The sequence below is a fragment of the Miniopterus natalensis genome, chromosome 1 (genome assembly GCF_054644295.1).
Source record: "Miniopterus natalensis isolate mMinNat1 chromosome 1, mMinNat1.hap1, whole genome shotgun sequence".
Lineage (NCBI taxonomy): Eukaryota > Metazoa > Chordata > Mammalia > Chiroptera > Miniopteridae > Miniopterus > Miniopterus natalensis.
The window spans coordinates 162,235,540-162,259,512 of NC_142081.1; the positions used below are offsets into that span (position 1 = coordinate 162,235,540).

Here is a 23,973-nt window from a genome sequence, read left to right on the forward strand (position 1 = left end):
TATACCTGTGTGAAATAATTTATTGGGAAGAAGTTTGTGTTAACTTTGTGTATTTAAGTTAAATATAATTGATTACTTATGAATAGTTTGTAAGTATGATGTAATTATGCACTAATCACTGAATTCGCACATGTATATATCTGAGGTAGCTTTGTGATTTAAAACTAAAGTTAAATAAAAAGGAAGGTCCCTCCCAACAAACATAGTATTCATAAGTTCAGTTAACACCTGTCACCTCATACAGTTACAAAACCAATTTCCTTTCCTTATGATAAGAACTTTTAGGGGGAGATTGTTTCTGGAGTGGCTCCTCTACTCCCTTGCCATCTTTTCCTTTGTTCTTCTGCCTACCCAGTAGAAAAAGTTTTTGTTACTACATTGCCTCAAACTTACAGTCCTGTAGGTCTTCCTTTTTTCAGAAGTTCAGTTAAACTTGAAGACAATCATATTTTTATTTTATTTTTTAAAAATATGTCTTTATTGATTTCAGAGAGAGGAAGGGATAGGGGAGGAGAGATAGAAACACCAATGATGAGAGAGTCATTGATTGGCTGCCTCCTGCTCGCCCCCGACGGGATGGAGCCCGCAGCCCAGACATGTGTCCTGACCGGGAATTGAACCTCAATCTCTTGGATCCTAGGTCGATGCTCAACCGCTGAGCCACGCCTGGCTGGGCGACAATCATATTAATAACAATTTAGCATTCACCATTTGCTAGGCATCAATCAGTGCTTTATTAAGTATTAACTCATTCACTATAAATCCAGAGTAGCTGGTGGCTGTTAAATGAGAATTATTGAGGAAAGATGGAAGCCTTCCTGTTAGTTTCACTCATAGGTTTGCTTGTGTTAGCAGTTTAGCAGGGAAACACTAAGGAAGCGACGCAGATGAGGCAGCTCTGAAAGGAGCCTCCCGGCTCTTTGCAGGACGCGTGTTTGACCGGCAGCCTGGTAACCCACCACTGTGCTTGTATGAGGCCCACGGGCTGCTCCCAGCCAGTGACTGGGAGTGTCAAAGACACTACGGCCAGTTCCTGGGAGACACAGGACTCCTCTGATGGGTGACTGACTTGGGGACTTCCCATCAGCTTCACTGACAATTTCTCAGCACTGCCCCACCATTATATATCACCTACGCAGCCATCTCCTCCGCACGGGTCGGACCTGACCCAGCCTGATGCCTCCCCCAGCTGCCTTGGGCTCCAGCCCCATTTTCTTTTGCAGGGTTTTTCCTAATCTCTTTACCTTTGATCTCATCTTGGATTCTGCTTCGGTAGGCCTTGAATGAACACAGTGGTCAATCATGGCGTACCTGATTTAGTGATGACGATGTCGATACTGAGCACTCTTCACATGCCATGTGACTCACCTATGTCATCCCATTTTATCCTCAGAATAACTCTTGGGTTTGCTTTTATGTTGTTAATGAGAAAATGAACTCAGTGCATAAGTAACAGTTTCATTGGTTCACTGGTCTAGTAAATGGCAATGAAAACTCAATCACTGCCATAGCCTCAACAAATACCAGTAGATGCCCTTTGATAACCATTTATGCCCACTGTAACATCTTACAGTTCATGTGGCATTTTGAGGTCAGTGTGACAAATTCACTGATTTCTTGTAAGTCAATTATTTTTGTACGTTTTGTACTCCTTTTAAAATTTGAATTAAATGGACGATATTTTTAAAGGACAGGCTTAAGTGGGCATTTGTGGTGAGAATGTTCCTTCTGCACTGTGCTTAGCTATTACTTAAGTGAGCACATTCAGCACCAGCCAGAGAAAATTACTGTAAGAGTTAATTAACAGTAAGAGTAATGTTCCTTTGTGCCAGGCCCTTAAAAACCAGCAGATCCAAGTCAATTATTGTTTTCACTTTAAGACTACTGTCATTTTGGATGGTTCTATGTAACTTGATATTCAAAATGAACCATAATTATGCCTCTGCAGTCACAAATATGCAGATGTATACACACTCATTACCAGACATGTGTGGACCCCCACCTGGGAGCAGTGGGATAGGAACGTTACCCGTTCGTGCACTTTCCAGGTCTTGGCTGGGGTGGCTGTGTAGTGTTGTGGGTAAATCCACGGCTAGGTGGAATACAGACTCTACTTAGACTAAATGACAGGTCACTAAGGGCAAGTTCATTCTCACTGAAAATAGGAGTAAAAATAACTATTTCCTAGCTTTTTGTAAAAATAAGGATACATGCTGTCATTTATGTACAGCATGTATCACTTAGCACTGCTATTGTAGCATTCAGGAACCTTCTATAAACTGCACTTGTCACTGTGTATTAATTGACTTTTGACTTCCCAGGCAACAAATCAGAGAAAAATGTGACCATATTGGATCACCGATTCTCAAACTTTAGCATGCATGAGACTCACCTGGAGGACTCATTGAAACAGATTGCTGACCCCCACCCCCACCCCCCGTGATGATTAAGTAGGTCTGGGAAGCAGCAGGAGCAAGTGCATTTCTCAAAAAGCTCCCAGCTGCTGCTGGGAATTGTGTGAGCCGCTGCTTTAGAGCTCTAGGCCGCCGTCTCCACCTAGGGGCTGGTTAACGAAGTACAATGTGTTTGCATTTTTTAACACGTTTCATTTAATCCTCAACTGCCCTATGAAATAAGTACTGTCTTCATTTTACAAATGCTGAAACTGAGATGCCAGAGATGAAGTAATCTTTGTAAGGTTTCACAAATAGTGTATGGAGAAGTGGTAACTGAATCCAAGACCGTCCAGCTCCAAAGCCAGTGCTCTCATTCAGTACGTTACCCTGTCTAACATACATTTCGGACCATTTCCTTCAGTAATTCCACTTCTGGGGAAATAAGAAATGTGAACAAAAAGCACAGAGATCTTTGTCACAGCGTTATTTATGATAGTGAAAATGCATAGTAAACTTTAAGTCCATCGTCAAAGGGAATGATAATATTGGGTATACTTCAGAATATTTTACAGATAAAAATGAAGTTTTAAGTAGTTTTAGTTTTGTGGAAATTGTTCATACAATGCAAAGAGGGAACATACAGAATATTTCATAAAAGAATCACTTTAAGACCCTCCCAATACACACATGTAAGAGAAAATAGGCGACAATATTAACATTGGATGGTAGGATTATGTATTACTTTTGTTTCCTTTTACTTTTCAGTATTTGCCAAGTATTTTACAATGAGTATATATTTTATACTTAGAAAAATATTCATAATTAATTTTTAGTCAAGTAATTTAAAGCTTGGGAAATTCTAAATTTCTACCCATTTACAAAATGTATTTAAAGAAAAAGTGATGTTTATTTAGCATCTACTTTGTGCTCAGCACAGTTCCAGTTGCTGTGATGGATACATAAGAATAGGAACTGGGCTGCACTTCTTGGGAGTTTTCTTCCCCCTTCTACAGGCCGAACTAACACAAAAACATCAGCACATGACATACGACAATATGTGATTAAATATAAAAGATGATGTGCTATGGGCCTTGGGGGAAGCTGGGGTAATCTGGAGGAGATATTCATGGAAGGACTTCATGGATGGAAGTAGAACTTTCTAGACCTACATGAGCCAAGCAAAGATACAGGAAGAAGCATAACCTAAATGTGGAGCAGACGGGACTGTCCTGCTCTTTCTCTTTGGGCTCTCCAGCGACCCTTGCACTTACATGCTTCATTTATACACATGCCCCTGACTGGTGATATTCAGATTTTCCAGGGGTCAAGACCTTTCTGATCCCCCTGTGGCGAGTGTGCAGTTGTCCCTTCTTTATAGCAAATAGCCCAGCACTTCGATACTCCAACTTCGGTCTTCCAACTGGCTGACTCATGGCCGCCGGGAAGCCCGTTCGTGACGCAGAATTGCAGACCCCACTGCGGGTCACGGAGTCAGGGTCTGCGTTTAAGGAGGTTCGCCTGCACCCGAGAGCGTGAGAAACATAGAGCAGCGATGCGGGCAGAAACAGCCGAGTCCTGGGGAAGGGGCCTCCGCCGGCAGGGTGGCCGGCTGGGGCCGAACGAGGCCCTCCGGCAGCATGTCCTACGTTGCCCTGTCCTGCACATGGCACGGTTAGGAATGGTTAGGGCTCACCGTGGAAGGGCACCGTCAGTGACTCGGGAGACTGCAGGCCAGCCACACCTGAGAAGAAACCGTTCACCGGCCCGGGACTGCAAAAACCTGCTTTGTCCAGTGAGGCAAGGAATGAGTCGTGGTTATTTGGATAGGAGCCAGAGGAAATTACTGTCCCAGCTCTGCTGAAGCACAGAGGAGAGGCTGCTGGGCCCTTAGGCAGGGGAAATGGGCCCTGAGGCAGGGGACCTTGGCCGGGGAAGCCATGGGGCTGAGCCGCTTCCCCTGTTTCTCAGCGATGTCTGTGTCACATCCAGCTCAGCTCCCTTCTCCTTTATTTGAAGAACCTGCTCTGCCAAAGGGGATTTTGTTTGTTACCAGCTGAATCTTGTTGGCTGCGAATTCAAAGCGAGAGAGAAAGGGCCAGTGGCTGCGGGTGAGAGGCACCCAAGAGCAGGCGGACCCGGGCAGGAGCCCGAGTCCCTTGGGCCCGGTGACCCCCCGTTTCCCGGCAGCTGCGCTCTAATTGTTTCCTCCTGCACTGTAACTGGGCAGCTGGTCTGAGTCACAGCGAAACCTCGGAGGTTTTGTGAAGGAGCGTCAGAGCTGTTGATTTCAACCCAACATTTCTGGTTCCCTTTTTGGTTTTTAAAAATGAAGTTTGGTTTCCTGAGGGCAAGATGAATCTTCTTTAGGGCCCTTCGGGTCATGACGGAAGCAGAGAAGGATATGTCAAAGCAAGCGATAAAAGTGACTCAAAGGCCATGTGTCGTGAATTTCCTTTAAAGGTGTTTAAAGTTAAGACTGATGTGAATGAGTAAAGTAAAGCATCTTCAGGACATTCAAAAAGCCAGAGGAAGAGTCTTCATGATGATGGCTGCTCGGCCAAGTTTTCAGAGGTGGCTGGACCTCAGACTTCATTACCCCTTTGTTCCCTGCCTCAAGTGGAAGAGTTCCAGATTGCCCCCAGCCAGCTGGATCAGTGGCCAGCTACCCTCTAGAGAAATCGGCTACAGGCGGCGAGACAGAAACTCCCATAAGGTAGGCGTGCGTTAGCCTTGCTAGATTATCGCCTGTTTGCCATCCTCAGGTGTTATTTTCTTCTTGTTTATTTACTTCATCATGTAAAGACATCACCAGGATATATACAGCCATTTAAAAATCAGCAGGTGACGGCCATTAGATGTAGGAACTTGCCGTAGACATGGGGGTGTGGCAGTGGCCTGGGAGTGCTAGAGACGAGAGGGGTCACCTCGGAGCCTGCACGCACGTCCCCGCTGCACGCACCTTAACTTCAGAGCTGACTTGAAAAGCTTTTTCAATAACTGAACAAGGGCACACTGAGTAATTACTGCAAGGAACTCGGGCCTGGTGTCCAGGTTTGCAGAAGGATACCTATGCTGAGGAAATGAAGAGTCATTTTCTACAGGGATGTTCCGCGTCCCCCCTGTTTTTTTCCCACTCTACAGTCTCAAATTTAATAGATGTTTTTGTCCCCGTGTGTTTACATTTTGCGTTACAGAGGTCTCAGATGATAAGTCAAGTTTGCGGTGACCCATAGGTGAAGATTGTCAACGTATCTGCCCGAACAGATGTATGATCCATACGCTTTGATGAAACAGTGAAGTGAAAGAGTATTTTACAATGAAAAGTACTCATATCTAGATTAAAAATTCATTTGAAAAAAGTAGTGAAACATAAAATGTAATTTTATTTTGATGAGGATAATTCTTAAGACAGTTTATACAGAATAAGTTAATGGTTTTGCAGTTCAAATATAAAACTGGTGGTGGTGGTGGGTTTAAGCAACTAGGGGACGGCCTAGATAGCGTAGCTCTAAGATCCCTTCTTGCCCTGGGGTTCTACAATGCAAATGTTGCCGACTACATTAAGCCGCAGAGTGTGGCAGCTCATTCAGCATCCCGATGGTTTGCCAGCAGGCAAAGCACACTGTGGTACTTTCATGGGAGCTTTAAAAGCTGTCTTAAAAGATCAGTCAATCAATAAATATTTATTGGGTATTTACTTTGTGCAAGACACTGAGCCAGGAGCTTTAGAAGGCTCAAAGGACAAGATTCATCTCCTCAGGAAGTTTTCAGCATTGTATTTTCTGATTTCTGAGATCTTATGAAATCTATCCCAGGGGATTTTCTCCAAAGAAATTCCTTAGAGTTAGCAGGTAACTTTCTAGATAATTATGGGAATTCTTGTTCTCCAGGAAGGAATGTGCAGATAGTAGGCCAAAATGCCATTCATTAAAACAAAACACCTAGATGTATTCTAAGCAAGGCAATGTAGAAATGTCTACTTTACAAAATAATTTACACTATTTATTCAAGATATGAAGAAAGTGTGTCTGCAAATACTTCTACCAGGACATGAAGAGTGAAAGTCTTTATGTTGCCCTGGCCGGTGTTACTCAGTGGTTAGAGCGTCGGCCAGAGCCCTGAAGGGGCAAAGGTTCATTTCCTGGTCAAGGGCACATACCTGGGTTGCAGGTTCGATCCCGGCCCAGGTCGGGGTGCGTGCAGGAGGCAACCAATTGATGTGTATCTCTCACATCGATGTTTCTCTCTCTTTCTCTCTCCCTCTCTCCTTCTCTCTCCCTCTCTCCCACTCTCTCTAAAAATCAATGGAAAAAATGTCCTCAGGTAAGGATTAACAAAACAAAAAGTCTTTATGATACTAGTAGCACATATTGCTGGAATCACTTGTACTGTACTCTTAAGGAAAATGAACCGTTGTCTCCCTTATTGATCAGGACCGTGTTCCCGGGCCTGCAGAGGTGAGCTGTGATGGGATGTGGTAAGCCCTGCCCTTTTTCTGTCTGCGTGCTCAGGCACAGAGCGGCAGCCCTCCCCACCTACTTTCCTAAGTCTTGTCCCCCTGCTGCTCATTCTGGGCAACTAGCCTGTCCCCTCCCCCCAACTTCTCCTGGAATGTGTTCCTCTGACTGAGCTGTGTTTGCCTGGTAAAGACCATAAGAATATTAAAAACGAAAGTAGGTACCAGTGTCTATGATTTCTGAAATATAGTCTACAATGATGGTTAGGGTGGGCCAAGAAAAAAATTAGGATAGAGTTTAGAGAGGAGATACAATAAAGGGAGAGAGACATGCAGTCTTAAGATAGGAAGATGCCCAGCAGAGCGGAAGATAAACTGCAGGGAAGAGAGGACTCAGAGGAGAAAGGGAATGATTGACAAGTGACACATCAGGAGGCAGAGCAGAAAGGTGGGCAGGGAGGAAGACAGATGGAGAAGACAGATGTGAAGACTGGCCGTGGTCACGGTTAACTTGGTATGTTGGAAGTGATAGAAAGATGGGAAGGAAAGAAATAGAAAGCTAACTACAGGATGGTCAAGAGAGAAATGAAAGAAGGAAGATGAGAAGGGAAATAATAAAGGTAGGAAACAAAAAAGAGGTAGTGGAAGAAAAAATGCCAAAAGAGAACATTAACTCGGAAAGAAACTGACAAAGGCCGACACAGGGAAAAAAATGTACAATCATCAGGATTATACTGACATATAGATCTCCATACACAAAACGGAAGGCTCCTCTGCTTTTCTGTCTTGCAAAACCAGAGAATTTTGCAAGTAAGGGACTTTGAGAGAAAAAAGAATCAGCAAGCAAAGGGAAACTAAGCCAGACAAGTGGCTTCCAAGTTTCAAGGTGGTGGTGGTCGTAGACTTCTTCCTTCCTTCCTTTGTTTGTTTTTTAAGGTCTGCCGTAATAGTGACAGCACTGGATGTAGTGACTCCCAGAGACCCAACCTCATCAGCACCACTTGGGCCACTACTCCTATTGCTGGAATGGGGAAGAACTTAAGGCTCACCAAGAGGGTCAGATGCTTAATCAAGTCTTGTGGGGAAAACTTTGGAACCACTGTTAGAATATCAGATATTTCTCTTCTCCAAAGAATGCTCAGTTGATATACTCCCTAGGCCTGAAGTAGTAAGCAGTCTTGCACCTGGTCCTGTGGATTGGCCCCTATGTGAAGGGAATCAAACGGAGCGTGCTCATCCGCATTAAATCGGTCTACATTTATACTCTGAAACTGGGTCCCAGTAGCTGACCCAGCCAATAAGTCAGGGATTTCAGTTGGCATCATCGAGTCCCCATTGAATGGGCTTTGCCTTCCAATGCTGGATGGAGTCCCAGGGCTGGAGGAGTGGTACTTGGCTAATTTGGAGCCAAAGCACGGTAGCTGTAGGATGCTAGATGGTCTTTGTTGCTGCTTCTCGCCCTCATTTCCTTGCACTTCGCTTTGGATTCCTTCTGGCTTGGGGCCTTCGTCAGGTGTACCGATAACAAGCTGCTCAGGAGTAAGGTCAACAGTCCGTTCATTGAGCTGGTTGCCTTCAAATATTTGTTCCAAAACATTGTTTCCATCTCCTCCAAGGTCATTTTTGAGACAAGGTGTATTCTTTGATTGAAGGGAACTGGCTTCAGAAAAGGGCATAATTCCCCTTTGGCCTGGTGGATTCTTTATAGAACATGGTGTGTTCCTCCTCAGGGTGGACACGTCATCTCTGAAAGGACCTGGGTTTTCACTTTCTTCAGGCTGTCTTTTCTCTGAGCTGTTTCTTTGGCTAGGTACGTTGCTTGTGGGGGAGATGGTATGTCTTGAATGTATGGTATGACTATCTTTTGTATACAGAGGGCTGGTGTCTTGGTTCCCCCCTGGTACAAGACCAAAGGATGGAGTGTAGTCTTGGAGAGCAAGTGGATCATCCTTGTGTCCAATGGAGCCACCAGCACAGCAAGGGCCTCTCTGGCTTTGGTGAAATAAATGTGCTTCTTTTTGACCTGCTGGGTAAGTTGGAGGAATTAAGTCCTGGGAAGCCAAGTGTCTGCTCTCTGGTGAATTTAACCTAGTCATCTGCATGCCATAATGCAAATGCTCGCCTTCACGCCATGTGGGATTTTTCTGAAGCCCAGCTGGGAAGTTACTGGAATAGGGCTGGTCCTCTTTATGGTGTGGTGGACTAGCGGGGGCTTTGTGTAAATTGGTTGGCCGATCCCAGAAATTTCTGTTAAAGTATGGTCTTCTTTCTTTCTGCCCTTGGGCTTCTATCCTGTGGTCCCAGGAGTTCCAAGAAGGAAACAGAGAGCTTTCTTCTTGTCCAAAAGCTCTATTAGCATAGTAGCCCCTGCTCTCCACAGGCGGGGGTACAGTAGGAACTGTGTTATATGATGGAAAATTCTCATCTGGGTTCCAGGGGTAAAATTCACCATAAGGAAAATCCTCCCTGGGTTTTGATGGATTGTCTAAGGAATAGGGAAGGTATTCCTTTGGCTGATTTGAGGTATACTGTTCATCTTTGTAGTGCCTAACAGTGTCGCCTTCTTTAAAGCTCGACTCCTCCGCACCCCATCTACTTTGTCCGGGAAGAGGCTCATCTCCAGTTGGATCAATCGGGTCCTCTTCATTATAAGGGACTGTCTCTTTCGGGTCTGGAGTATTCATGGGGTACAGTGGATCTTCTGGCAGTCCCACAGTATTGGGAGAATCCTCTCTCTCATCCCATGTATTTCTTCTAATGTATGGAGAGTTTTCCCTGGGATCGTAGGGGTTATAGTCAGGGTAGTACACGTCTCCCCTAGAGCCTTGGGAAGGGTGAGGTAAGTGTTCGTCCTGCCTTCTGGGATCTTCCTTAAAAGGTGGAGAGATTTCTTGGTGGTTCCAAGTATTTCTTCCAGCAGGAAAATGTTCTCGTGCAGGGGAAGGGATGTCCTCAGGGTATGCAGGCTGATATGTACTGTGTTTTAATTCTGGCCGATTGGTTTCTGATTCATATGGGATCCTTCTTGGCTCTAAAATAATCCCTTTGGGCAAATTCTGGCTTTGGGTTTGCCCATCAGAATTTGGGGCTCTTCTGGACTCTCCTCTTGGGAAATAAGAGTTTTCACGTTGATCAATAGAATTAAAATTTGGGAGTGGCATGTTACCCTCAGGGTGAGGCAGTTTGTAATTTGGTTTATTAACGCCATAATCTTGAGAGTTTCTCCAGGGGCCAGTTGGAGCCCTTGTAGGAGTGACTACTCTTTCTTTTTGACCTAATGGCTTCTCTCTTGGATTTTGAAGTTTTTCATTGCGAGCAACAGTGCCACGTTTGGGACCCAAAGGGGCAACATTTGTTCCCATAGGGTGTTTATTTGGCCCTTGAGGTTTTCTTCTGAAATTTGCTGGATTTCCTGCAAGATTGGGAGAATTGCCTCTTGCAGTGGAAGCATAAGGTCTGCGATAAATTGGATTCCCTGGGCGATATGCTTGTTTGCCTTCCAAAGCATAGGAGTTCCACCGAGGACCCCTTTGGACTGGATTTCGGTAAAAAGGCCCATGCTGTCTGGGCCCTGTGGCGGTACCAGTGGGACGCCATTGTCTTCCCACAGGAAAACTTGGAAAGTTAGGATTTGGGTAATTTTCACGAATATTTGGCTGATTGGATCTCCATGGGATTTGACTTCTTGGTGCCCCCTGGCCTGAAGAGTTAACTGCAGGGGGTGGATTGCCCCCGTTTTGAACTGTAGGGTTGCTCACAGTGTTGGGCCCATGGCCACTGTTTCCTGTTGGGCTGGTGTCGTTTCCACCCTGACGCCCTCCTGGATTGGGTGCATTCGGCTGGGTAGAATTGGTCTCAGGAACTGTTGAATTAGACGAGGGCTCGGTGGCTGGACTCTCAGTTTTAGGAGGGTCTTTTTCTTTGGGCTTTTCAAAATCTTGTTCAAACATTTCTTCTGAATAATAGGGAGGACGACCCCCAAATCCCTGATATCCAAAATATCCGAAGTAAGGATTCTGTAGGGAAGAAGATGGACATCGATAATTACTCTCTGTTCCCCACTACGGTGTTGCTCAGAACATCTTTTTCTTTTTCAATTTATCTTTACTGTTGAAAATATTATAAATGTCCCCCATTCCCCCCCATTGGTCCCCTCCACCCTGCACCCCCCTTCCAGGCCTTCACCAGGCTATTGTCTGAGCGCTCCGCGTCTTCTAATGTGGAAGGGAAGGGAAATTTTATCAGCCACAGGCCTCTTTTGACACTAATGACTTACGTTTTCTTTCTGGAAATTGGATTCCTCCTTGGGCCCCGTGACCCTTTCCCCTCTGGCTCTCTCTTCCTGGACCTGCCCTTCCGACCACTACTTGCCAGCGTTCTCTTCCTGGGCCTGGATCCTAAACCTCATTTTCCAAAGGTTGCCATCCTCTGTGCCCCTCGTTCCTCCGTTCTCATTTTCACACCTGTGTTGAGCAGCGTGTGGCAGGCGGACTCTTTCAGCCCCAGCGCGTGCCAGTGACACCCAGTGACGCCCACAGCGCGCCTCTGGCCCCTGGCACTCCCTCCCGAGGCTGGGACACAAGACAGCTTCTCTGACGATCTCCTGAGACCTCCAACTGGGTGGACCCAGGCTGGACTCATCTCCCCCGACACCTCCTTCTCCAATATTCTATGGCTAAGTGTCCCTCACCACGACCTCCTCAGTGTCCTGGGCTGTTTCTGTTGGTCTCCTCTATTTCCCCCAGTGATTAGTGACCACATCCCATAAAATCTAAAATTGTAAGCCCCTTCTTTTTGTTCCCTCTTCCTTTACCCCCCAAAGCCCTGCGCTGTTGCAGCAGTTTTCTTGCTGGTTACTCTGGGTGTACTTTACCTACTCTCACCACGCCTTTCCATTGCCAGCGGAGTAGCGGAGGTTGTGGTGTGTGCGTGGGGAAGTTCTGTCACTTTGCTCTTTAAATATAATTTAAAGCTGCCGTTACCTTACAGGATAAGCTCTAAACATTTGGCTAACACACAGCGCAGTAATGGGTCTCTAGACAGATATGGATTAAAATCCCAGTTCACTGGAATTGGTAGTATGACTGGGCTAACCTCAGTTTATCTATTTGAAAAATGGAGATAAAAAAAAAAATCTACCTCCTAGGTTGTCATGAGAGTCAAATGAGATAACATATGTAAAACTCAGTGCCTGGTAACTTGGTAAGGGCCTAACAAGGGTTATACATTGAATAATAATAAATAATAATTTTAATTATCATCTGGCCCATAACTATTACATGCGTCATTTCCTCCCCCCTGTACTTATAAATCACATTCGCTACTTGTAGCACTGTTCACAATAGCAAGGCATGGGAACAATCTAAATGTCCAGTAACAGATGAATGTATAAGGAAAACGCGATATATATATATATATATATGGATATTATTCAGCCTTGAAAAAGTATGTGCCAACACGGATGAACTTTGAGGACATTATGCTAAGTGAAATAAGCCAGTCACAGAAAGACAAATATGGCATGGCTGCACTTGTATGCGGTATCTGAAACAATGAAACCCCCAGAATGCAGGGGCGCAGTGGCGACCCGGGGCTGGGGGAGGGGAGCGGGGAGCCCCTAAACGGGCAGGACTGTCAGGTGAGCAGGGTCGCAAGCTGCAGAAATCTCTAGGGCGCTGGGCCTGCAGTTAGCGGTACTGCACTGTTCCCTTCAAACCTGTTAGGAGGGTAGACCTCGTGTTGAGTGCTCTGGCCACAATTAATAAAATAAAAAGAAAATTACAACCGCTACCAGTTCCCTGAACCCTGTTCTCCGTGTTCTGGTGCCTCCGCAGCAGCTTCACAGCGAACCTTCCCCCCAACGCGTCTATCCCTCCTGGCAAACCTGACCCCTCAGCTCTCAGCTCAGGCCCCCTCTGCCCGCTTCCAGGGGCGAGCTAGGCCCACTGCCAGGCGCCCGCAGCAGTGTAGACGTCTATGACAGCTATCCCACTGCGTTTCAATCGCCCAGTTTCCTGGCATTCTCCCACTTGATTCTCCCAGGTGATGGTTTTGAGTGGAAACATTTTTTTCATCTTTGTTTTCTAGGTACCTACACGGGGGGGTGTTTAATAAGTCTTTAATAATGACATAATCGTCATGATTGCTGTCAGTATGGTTTTTAGACATCTGTGTGGCATTTAAGGCATTTAGTTTTTCTTTCAAAACAAAGGCATTTCAGAGAAAAAGTATTGTTAATCCTAGTTGTGGATGGAGATGATCTGGGTGCAGAGATGTTGCTGACATGCAGGAAATGGGCAATGTCCCCAGAGGTTGGGTACAGACTTCTTAATGCCTATGCTAATTGCCTGGGTCGTTCAGCTTCACTCTCTCATGTTACAGCTGTGAATATTTAAAGTGTCAGTTTTTAGGCTGCATACAATTACCTGACTCTTTTATTTGGGATTATTTCACAACAATATTTTTGAAATCACCTTACGCCATTAATAACTAACACTTTTAAAAAAATATGTTTCTACTGATTTTAGAGAGAGAGGAAGGGATAGGGGAAGAAAGAGAGAAACGTGGATTGGCTGCCTCCTGCACACCCCCTCCTGGGGATTGAGCCCGCAGCCTGGGTACGTGCCCTGACCTGGAACTGAACCACTGACCTTCTGGTGCATGGGGTGACACCCAACCAACTAAGCCACACAGGCCAGGGCTAACATAGTAATTTTTAATGTCACTATTTTAACTTCCCCACAGCCCCCACTTCCCAGACGTATCAGGGTTCTGCATTTCACTGAGGACATATCACATATCTAGAGAAAAAGAGGTGGGGTGCTGTGCCATGATCACTGCAATGCCTTTTTGATGACACAGCGCTGAAATATATTAACAGCATACCACTCTGTGACATGCATTTGGCTCCTCTCCTAGTGTGGTACAATACAAAAGTCATCGGACTGGGTGTCAGAGACTTGGGTTCTGGGTCCAGTTTATCCACTAACTCAGTAGGTGAAATTAGTAAGGGCTTCACTGTATTTGTACAGTAGGGAGTTAGACGATTCCTTCTCTCCTGGGGATAACATTCTAAGGTGCTTTACTTCCTTCCCTGTGGCCTAGTTGCTCCGTCACTGTCTAGGGGCCAGCATCCACCTGGAGCGGAGATTATTAGGTTAGCTTTCTTTGAGGGAGAGGGAAAGGAAGAGAGGGAGGGAGGAGGGAGGAAGATTCTGATACATGAAGAGGAGAAGTGATGTATCACATTTATTTTATTTTTACTGGCTTGATTTGTTTCACTTTTTCTCCCTTATATCACAAGCACTTGAGCTATAGGTTCATGGGTTGGATTTTAACTTTCTTTTAGGTAGAGGTCAAAAAAGCAGAGATAAAAGGTTATAACTCCTAATGGGGAATGTAGCTTTACTTGTACTTACCCCCCCTTCTTCGTTGCTGACTGGTGGACGTCCAAAACCCGGTGGTACCCTCTGAAAGGTGAAAAACACAATGAACACAAAAGAAAACCACTTTCTAAGCTGCTACTTGTTTGTTAGACTCGAGGTGTCTTAAAATAGTTCTTATCAGCGATTGGGTATCAGCACTGTTAGCTTGTAGATCTGAGTCATTAGCTCTCACAATTCAGCTATTAATAGTTATAATTATAATCCGTCAGTGAATACTGGTAAATACAAAGGCTTCAGAAGAATCCTAGGTCATCCTACTAAAAATATCATCTCCATCACCTCAACTCACACACACACACACACACACACACACACACACACACACACACACGCAGAGCGAGGGGTTGGGGGGAGAGAGTGAGTTGAGTGCCATTAGCGTCCAAACATCGGTATTAGAACATATAATAATGGAGAGTAAATAATGATGCTATTTTTAGAATGTCTACTTCACATTTAGGGTGACAAATTCACAATCCCTCCTGGATTATTACTATATTGTTTTTATTTCACCAAGGTTTATTTTTCTAATCAAATTTGGAGGCTGAGCTTCTACTCAGGAGGGTTTGGAAAAGCAGTTCACGTCCCACAGATCTTCCGGGGGTCTGTGCAGGTGAGAGTAATAGGGACTTCAGCATGAGAATCGTGCTCACCTGCTTTTTAACTATTCACGAGGTACTGCCTTAGTTTCCCTAGTTCAGTATGGCCAGTAAAAGGAGGCAATTCTTTCAAGGAAAAAAAAAATGAAGGAACTCTTATTGAAATGAATTTTTCTTTGTTAATAAGAAGCCTTCTTGGTTATAAGAGTCACAGACAAGAAAAACCAATGCCACAGCTGAATGAAGTCATCAAATATTTCTTCTTTTTTTAAACAGCAACTGGATTTTACTATTTCTTTAAATAATTTATTTTGCAATTCATATTTGTAATGCCTATGATGCAATTTCAATATTATATTTTATTTTAATGACTTTAAAAGTGTTGTAAATACTATTTTGTATGATTTTTTTATAATAAAATAGCTGTAGCTAGAAATAACATATGATGAAAAGGACATTGTCTAATCATAACTTATCATATGATTTTCAAATTCTATTTTTGTTCCAATTTCCCCATTACATTAAATGAGTATTGTCTCTGTGTTTTCTAATCTCTTGAGGAAGGAGGGATTGGTAATGAAGTAGCACAACATTTTAAAATTAATTCACTAATGAAGTAATTAGCAGTTGTTTGGTGATTTAGGCTGTGTTCATGCCACAATTTGAGTAAAAAATTCACTTAAAAATGCTTTTTTCCCTACATGGTGACTGATGAGATGATTTTGTTTCATACTCTCTACTGATTGGCGCATAGCATTCCATTTAGAGTGTATAAGCTCATATCGGTTTGAGATATAACATGCTACTATTATTTTTCACTTGTAATATGAAGGAAAAAGACTCACATGTGGAACATGCCATGGTGGATGATGATAGGGAAAGATCCCATTGCCGAATGGTGGGAATGCCTGGAGAGAAAGGAAGAATCAGAGTGGTGTGGCGGTGAGAAGAATATGTGAGAAATAAAACAAAACTGGTCAATACAATTACTTGAAACTTAGGAGTCTACCTCTCCCTTTGCACTAACCTGTGGTTTTTAATTTCAGGGCGGAGATGATAGTAATAACAACAATTAGTATTATTGAACACATGTTCTTGGTATTGTGCTGAGCATTTGATACTGGGAAGCTTGCTTAATCCTCACGGAGCCAAAGAAAATATGTGGTATTATTATTCCCACTTCACTTAAGATTCTGAGGTTCAGAGAAGTTAGTCACTTGCCCCCAATCCCATAGCCGTAAATGACTGAAGCCAGGATTCAAGTCTTTTCATTTGTTTTCTCTGCATCTATAATAGTGTCTAACAACAAATGCTAATTGACTAAAAGACAGTATTTTAGAAGCTCCGCACTAGATGAGGTCTTGAGAAACCATTTCTACATGTTCTTGCTGTAAGTCAGGACCGTGCTGAAGGACTGGAAGCAGCGCTGCCCTTCAGGGCAACATTTGAGACCATCAAAGCATAGATCTCGGAAGGGGCTTCGAGATTGCTCAAGCTCGTGCAGCGAAGAAGGGCTGCGGCTAGAACTCGAGTCTCCGGTCCCTGACGCTTCTCTTATGCTCATGTTACAATGAGCATATGTACCATGCCATGCCGCCTCCGTGTTTCAAAAGGAGCTCTTAAGGAGAGAGCTTTTGGGTAACTTCTAATCAAACAAGGACTGAAATGCGCTTGCAGGCAGTTTTGGATCAGAGGTGGTGACGGCATCGTCTTGGTAGAAAATGTGAAAACTGAAGAATCTGTTTTGCACGTAGCAGTACCAGTCCTGAGCGGTACTGGGGGGAGTGGGCATGTGGGGGCCGCCAGGCCCTGCGAGTCACTGAGGCATGTGACTCGGTGTGGAGTCCTGCTGGGCAAGCCTTACCTGAGGGGGTTCGGCTTCCTCTTGGGGAGGAGTTGGGGCAGGTGTTGGCTGCTTTAAAGGCCGCTTTGGGGGTGGCTTTTTTGCTTGAGGCTGGTCGGGTTTCGGGGTCTCTGGGGCTTGATCAGTCTTGCTCTGGCGTTTGGACGCTGAGGGTTTCCGTGGGCGCCCTGTGTGGGGCGGTGGCTGGGGCCACATGGGCATCTGGTAGTGTGGGAAGAGCGGAGGGGGTTGCATACCATATCCATACAAGGGGCCCAGTTGTGACATCTGCAAAGGTAGCAAATAACAGTGAGGTCACACAAGAGCTGAGATTCCCGCTCTCCCCACCCTCCGTGTCAGTCTCTAAACTCAGCCAGGGATCTTAAAAATCCTATGGAACTTAACAACGGCAGTGTCGAGATCCTTAGCTAGCACTCCTTTAGACGTTGCCTTACAGAAATGAATTTCATTCACTCTTCGAGAAAACCAACCAACCAAGCAAAGCAAAAGGCACATTGGGTGAGAAGTTTCAGTTTGAGAATGAAGCCCTGACAGGCGAGGCGTGCACAAGTCAGGTTAGAGAGGAGCCGATGTCAAATTCAACCCGCCTGTGACTTGTAAGAGGCTGGACAGGAGGAGGAAAATCAAAAGGAAGATAAAGAAAGTGTAAAAAAGGCAAACGAGAGAGAGAGAGAGAGAGAGGAGGGGGGGAGAGGGAAATAGAATAAAAATCCTGCCGTGTAAACACCCTCTTGGTACCTGTGCTTCTTGATTACAGGTGAATCCTCATTAATTCCGTTTTCATTATCAGAATCTCCACAATTACAAGGCTGACATGGAAGCCAATGTAGTAATAATCTGAAAATGCTAATCAATGAGTTGACCTCTTACAGCATCAGTCCCCACTGCCCCTTCTCTGGTTTAACACCAGCCTCTGTCCCCAGTCCTCATGACTGACTCTCGTCCACCGGGTGATGTGCACCCAGCACAGGGCCGGTGGACGGTGAAACCGCGGGCCTCGGTTAAGATGCAGTATTTTAGGACAGTCCAGTTGGGGGACATTGAAAATGACAGGCAAGGTCACTGACATCGAGAACGAGAGTTGAAAAGACTTAGGCCGATCCATCGTTGAAGGTGAGAAGATTGACAAAGATGATCATTTTCGGGAGGGGCTTTAAAAAACAATGACTTGAATAAAAAGAATTAGGAGAAAGCTGGTTTACCCCCAAATGGCTTTTATAGTCGTGCCACGAGTCAAAAATGGCTTATGACATCATCGTATTAACGTACGATTTTGTCAGAAAAGCTATGCCGAAAGATGGAACATGCGCCTGATTCATCCTTAGTTCTAAGAATTAACACACGGTAGTAAGTATAATATAAATTTATTTAAATAAGAACTGATTTCATAATTTTGGTGTTATTTTCAAGATAATTCAAATAAAATTTACAGCCCCCCCCCGAATATTTACTATGCTATTTTTTGTTCTCATTATTTGTGAGTATATCTTGTGTGATTTTCCCCCCAGAACCAATTTGTCTTGGATATAAAGAACCCTTGTAATTCATAGATGAGTTTTATTTACTTGAAACAACAATAGTAATGACTAAGAAGAAAATTTGGTGTATGAGGACAAGTGAAATTATTTCTCACCCTTGAAACTCTTATAATGATTGCATTGTAATTAAAATGTGGGGATAGCTGTTGGTGTCTTTATTAGCTAAGGCAAACCGTATAATGTAATGATTTGCATATAAACAAGAAGTCATCAGAAATAGTATAAGTCATTAGAAATAATAACTTACATGTGGAGAGTTCATGAAGTTGAATTGACCATATCGCATCATCTGTGACCAAAAGAATCCATTAATGTGGCACAAGTGAAAATTTTTCAATCAATCCACAAATTATAATAAATAAGTTGAATATCTGATTTTAAGGTACAAAAGTCGTAATGTCTTTTATTGGTTATTAATAAATTTAAATGCAATTAAAAACTTCTATGGCATTTTAAATTTTTACTCAGAATTTTCTTTTGAGAAGAATCAATATAGAATAATAGAGAATAAAAATCTTGTCTACTTTGAAGTTGTCAAATGTTTTACTCTACCCTTTTGGAGTTCAGGATAATTCTATAAAAAAGGCGATTCTCCTTTCTGATGAATAATGAATTTGGCTAGTGATCCTGGGTATGAGTTATGTAAAAGTTATCTATATGCTTAAGTGTCTATCTTCTAACAACCCTTGGTACAAATGTCTACCTTAAAAACTTAGCCAAAAATCTACCTATAGGTAACACAAATTCACATGCATCCTAAGAAGGAATATTGAAGTACATCAGTAGGATGATGGGGGGAAATTACTATTTTGCCTTGATTTGAGAGTTTAAGTCTTTCAAGTCTCATTTCCTCTCTCTACTTCTTTCTTAAGAAATTTTATATGTCAGAAAGTTTTCCAATATTCTCCTTTTTATTTTTTTATTATTATTTTTAATATTCTCCCTTTTAAATGAACTCTCAGGATAGGGCTCTGGAAAACTTGTCCCAGAGACTAAACATACATACCTCTTCACTTTTACTGCTAAATCCAGGCATCCGAGGCATCTGCATCTGGAAGTGAAAGAATATCAATGACAAATTCAGAATGTCAGTTGAAATAAGCCCAATAATTTTCTCCAAGCTATGTAACAATAGAACACAAAAAAAGTCCTAAGTTAAAAAAACACACTCACTGGCATAGCAACAGAATTGCCAAGCAGACCTAGAAAGACCAGGAGAATCTTCATTTTTCCACTTGGTACCTGAAATAAAAAATTGAAGTTTACTTTTGGACTATGAAATAATTTTGCTGGGGTTGCTTTGCACTTATTTAGGCACCAGCCCACTGTCTGCCAAGGAGAGTACAGAAACAGACAGTGATAGGGGCCTCTGCTGGCACTTTAGTTTTACTTTAATAAACTACAAGATAGTTATCTGGTACTGTTCTAAACTACCAACAGGGTCACAGTGAAAAGGAGAGATGAGAGGGAGGGAGGGAGAATTGATGCTTGAGAAGATGGAAGATGGTTCATAGCACTGACATGTGGAAATTAGAAAGTAGGAGTTTACCTGAAAAATATGAATATTGCTGGTTTTGAATTTCTAGTTGCTAAGATGGCTTAGAAAGGCATAATAATATTTGACTGTATTCATTGTTCAGCATAGTCTCAGTTTCAATGAGGGCACCCCCCAAAATCAGTCCTTTGAACTACTTTCTAAGATGCTATAGGCAACATTCCATTATATGGAGGCTAATTAAATAAGCTGGTGTATTCCAGGGCCCTAGACTTTTCTTCTGTCTTCTATTGTTTATTATTATTATTTTATCTTTTTAAAAATCTCTTCTGCTCAAGGGCTGGTCAGAGAGATAGAAAAACAGGCAAAGCTATAAATTAATCTCTTTGTTAGATACTTTGATTAAACCTATGGAGGGAGACCCAGGAAGCTTGCAGACGGTTTTCATTGATTTCATTTATCCCGCTCTGGTTAATTGTGCAAGCCTTGTGCAATTAGAAGTGTATTTACATCTTTGAACAAGGTCTATTCTGAAGCATTTCTTGGGGCAATTCAAGAAAACTGTTCTATTTGCATATACAAGGGAGGAAAATAAAGGTTTTAATCAGAATGACTTATTTTCATGGTATATCAGATACAACACAAATTCGAGCATGGTAACCAGCACGTAGACACCAGCAGCTTCTCATTCCTTTTGTTCCTGCTGCTGCTTTCTAGGCTTGAAATGCGTCTAGCAGTGATTTGGGCCAATACTCTCCCTTCTGCTTGCTTCCCAGCAGTATAATTAAAGGACACTTCAGCATTTTCCTAAATTTTAGGTGTCATCAATTACCTCTTATATATCAGAGAAACTGGAAGAGTGTAATTAAACAAGCCGTAATATGTAAATGCTTTTTCTCCTAATTTAAGAAGGAAGCAGTAATATGTAAAATGCCTTTTTTCTTAATTAAAGATTTTCAGAATCATAGCATTGTAGAAAATTAAAAATTCCAACTAAAACTAGTGTGTTTAGTATAGAAGGCTAATAGAGAGAATATTGATGAATGCTTTTTCCCCTCCCTAAGATTATGGCCTGAGATTTGGGGAACTTTTGGATGTTTAATTGCTCTCTTGCCTAATCATCCATTTAATCTCTATAATAGCTTTCACTTAGGTTCCTGATAATGTTACACACCCATATAGGAAGGTGTGGTCTTGTGTTTTGCAAACATAAAATGCCACTCATTTTCTCTTTTGTAAAGGTAATACACTATGTTGGATGACTTTTAAGATTCTTTCCATCTCTAAGAGTTCATGATTAGATGAAAGTGTACGATTCGCTATTTTTTTTTAAAAATAACACTCATAATGATTGCTATGTGTTAGTTCTTACTTCGTCCATCCCAGCGGTCAAACTCAGATGCTCTGTTTTTTTCTGACATATTTACATGGTGTTCTATCCTCTCAAATGTACTTCTGACAAAATTTAGTTTGATATGTAACCTGTTCTATAAGGAAAAATAAATGAAAATACTCACCAAGTTATCTAGATTAGGAAAAGGGGCTCCATGTCTGCACTGAAGCAGCAACATTTTTTCACCAAAATTTTCATAAGCCTTTAAGAAAAGTACAGATTTGACATGAGAAAAAACTCAAATATAGAAATGAAACAAATAAGTGAAATGAATAGCAAAACTTCAGTTCCATGGCTGCACATGTAATGCTAATTATTTTGTCCACTAATATCCTCGTTAGAGGGCCTTCAAACGTCAAGCTTAATCTGTTGTTATAGGGCTTGTGTGAAAACTAAGTCAGAGGGAAAATGGCCTGGGCACTGTACTTTGAGATACTTCTAGTACAATGTTGACAAAACCTGACTGCTCTATCAGAAAATGCACAAAATCACAGTGTTAAACGAGATGTAAGTAGGTTGGAAGGAACTTACAAGAAAAACAAATACACCAAATAAACCAAGGATTTTATCAGATCAGTCTGCAAATCATGGTTATACAACTAATATCAAAGAAAGCAATAAGGAAGTCAACCAACATCTATGAATTAAGTTCCCTTTTTGGCTCTATATTACTTATGTTGATAATCTCTAATACTCACCCGATGCCAGTTAGAAGCTCCAATATTTAAAAAATAACTTGTACTTGAACTTTGTTAGCCTGTCTTTGAGATATATTCTTAATGGTCTGCAGTGAAAATGACTACAAATTGCTGAAACCAGAGAGATTTCAAGAAGCAAGACACATTTTTTTCCTAATAATAAAGCAAATTCTTCACGAAGATGTCATGTTCTGTACCAAAAAGGCTCCTCCTTGTCAGAAGAGCTGGGGATAGCAAGGTCACATTTAAGCACTGTTGCAGACCTGCCCAACCAATCCGCTTTGAGGAAAGTGGTTTTGCCATCACAAGAGTTTAAGGTGAAAAAACACATCCAATGTAAAATTTGTAATGTGTTATTATAGGAGCTGTCAAATCAAGTCTCTTATTATGTATAATAACAGTCTAGGAAAATGAGCTTGCAGCAGTAAGATTTAGATGATGCTTTCCTTGATGAATTTGGGGCTATTCAGGTATAGAAACCTTGTTTATACAAAGGCATTTAGGGAACAAAGGTGAATATTTACTATATGCTATTGTCATATATCACTGAACATCGTCAAAAGGCAGGCCAATATATATATTCAATATTTAATTAATATATATTTAATATATAATTTAAATGAATTGGAATGTCATGTGCATGGACACTCTTGCTTAATTTGATTCAAATTACATAAGACTACCAGGACATAGTGTTTTTTCTGAACTCAAATGTAATTCAGTCACTGGGGATTCAGAATTTTAGAGGAGCTGGGCAAAACAGCAAATGAACTCTCAGCTATTCATGACAATATAACTTCTTTAAAATGTGAGTTGAGAAATTCACTGAAAGGGTTAGGAGCTATGTTATGGATTTTTCTGGAAACCTGACTTACCATAATAAAGATTTCACTTCCAAATAAATAGGACAAATATATTTCATTGGCAAGAATAAGCTTTGCTACCTTTGCTGAACTTGGATTCTCCTGTTCCCGTATGGCTCCACAAGAGAAAACATTTGCAGTGGTGATGTTTGCTTATTTTAATGTTTGCATTTAAAAATTAAGAATGCTTAAATTTGATGCCAGAAGCTGGCTCCTACTTTGCATGATTGTGCACAGTTTGCCCAGTTGTTCCCAGGCCACTGTTCTTCTAAGGCATGGGAGGTGCCATGTCCTTTCTCTTGAGCCAAATAACACTGAATTTCTTAGCCCCACTCCCATGTCCTGAATTTAGTACCACAAATTGAAATTGCCCCAGAATGTTTGACTTTAAATTAAGCTTTATTTTAGGTCGGTATGTTCCAAGATATATCTGCTCCAAGTGCCTGCTATCTTTGTCTGATTTTGTGGAAACTGGGTAGGAATTATAATATACTGTATATACATTGAGATGAATTTGCAGTTGGTAAGACATCCAGGGTGCAGTGTATTCCTAGAGGTGAAATGGGAATTGTGATGTCCGACCACCCTGGCCTCCGCCTGGGTCCTTCACGTAGAGGCTGGAGTTTTGAATCCAGCCGTAGCTGGATAGGTATTGGCAGATGCAACTGAACCTCACTTAAAATTTTTTAAATTATTTGTTTAGTTAGTTATTTTTAATCCTCACCTGAGGATATGTTTTTATTGATTTTAGAGAGAAAATAAGGGAGGGAGAGAGAAGCATCAATGTGAGAGAGAAACATTGATCGGTTGCCTCTCTTACAAGCCCTGACTAGATCTTGAACCCACAACCTAGGTATGTGTCCTGACTGGGAATCGAACCGGCAACCTTTTGGTGTGCAGCACGACGCACCAACCAACGGAGCCACCCGGCCAGGGCTAAACCTCCCTTTCGACCTTCTCTATCCTGTTCCCACTGCCACAAGGGTGGTTAGTGGTTATAAAACAATCTGTGTTTTAAAAATCCAGCCCAGCTACTGAGTGGGAGAACTCTGAGTAGTGAGAAAAAAACCCAAGTCTCCTTTTTCTCAAAAACTCTAAAGAGGTGCTTAACTTGATAAAACATTTGAAACCAGCCCTTTGTGACCTTTCCCCCTCTACGCCAGTTATGTCTACTTATTTTGTAAATTCTTTCCCCCTCCAGACAATTACAACTGTTTGTGGACATGTTT

General features: G+C 42.5%; 1 protein-coding gene across 1 annotated transcript; it reads right to left on the reverse strand.

The window, feature by feature from the left end:
* Positions 1-8,006: 8,006 nt before the first annotated feature.
* On the reverse strand, positions 8,007-21,361 carry ENAM (enamelin). The gene is made up of 8 exons (XM_016207086.2): positions 21,308-21,361; positions 19,469-19,537; positions 19,302-19,346; positions 18,543-18,584; positions 16,758-17,024; positions 15,739-15,801; positions 14,271-14,321; positions 8,007-10,868 (listed from the first exon to the last, which is right to left on the reverse strand). The coding sequence occupies exons 1-8, from the start codon at positions 21,359-21,361 to the stop codon at positions 8,007-8,009; spliced, it is 3,453 nt and encodes a 1,150-aa protein (XP_016062572.2).
* Between the last annotated feature and the right edge of the window lie 2,612 nt (positions 21,362-23,973).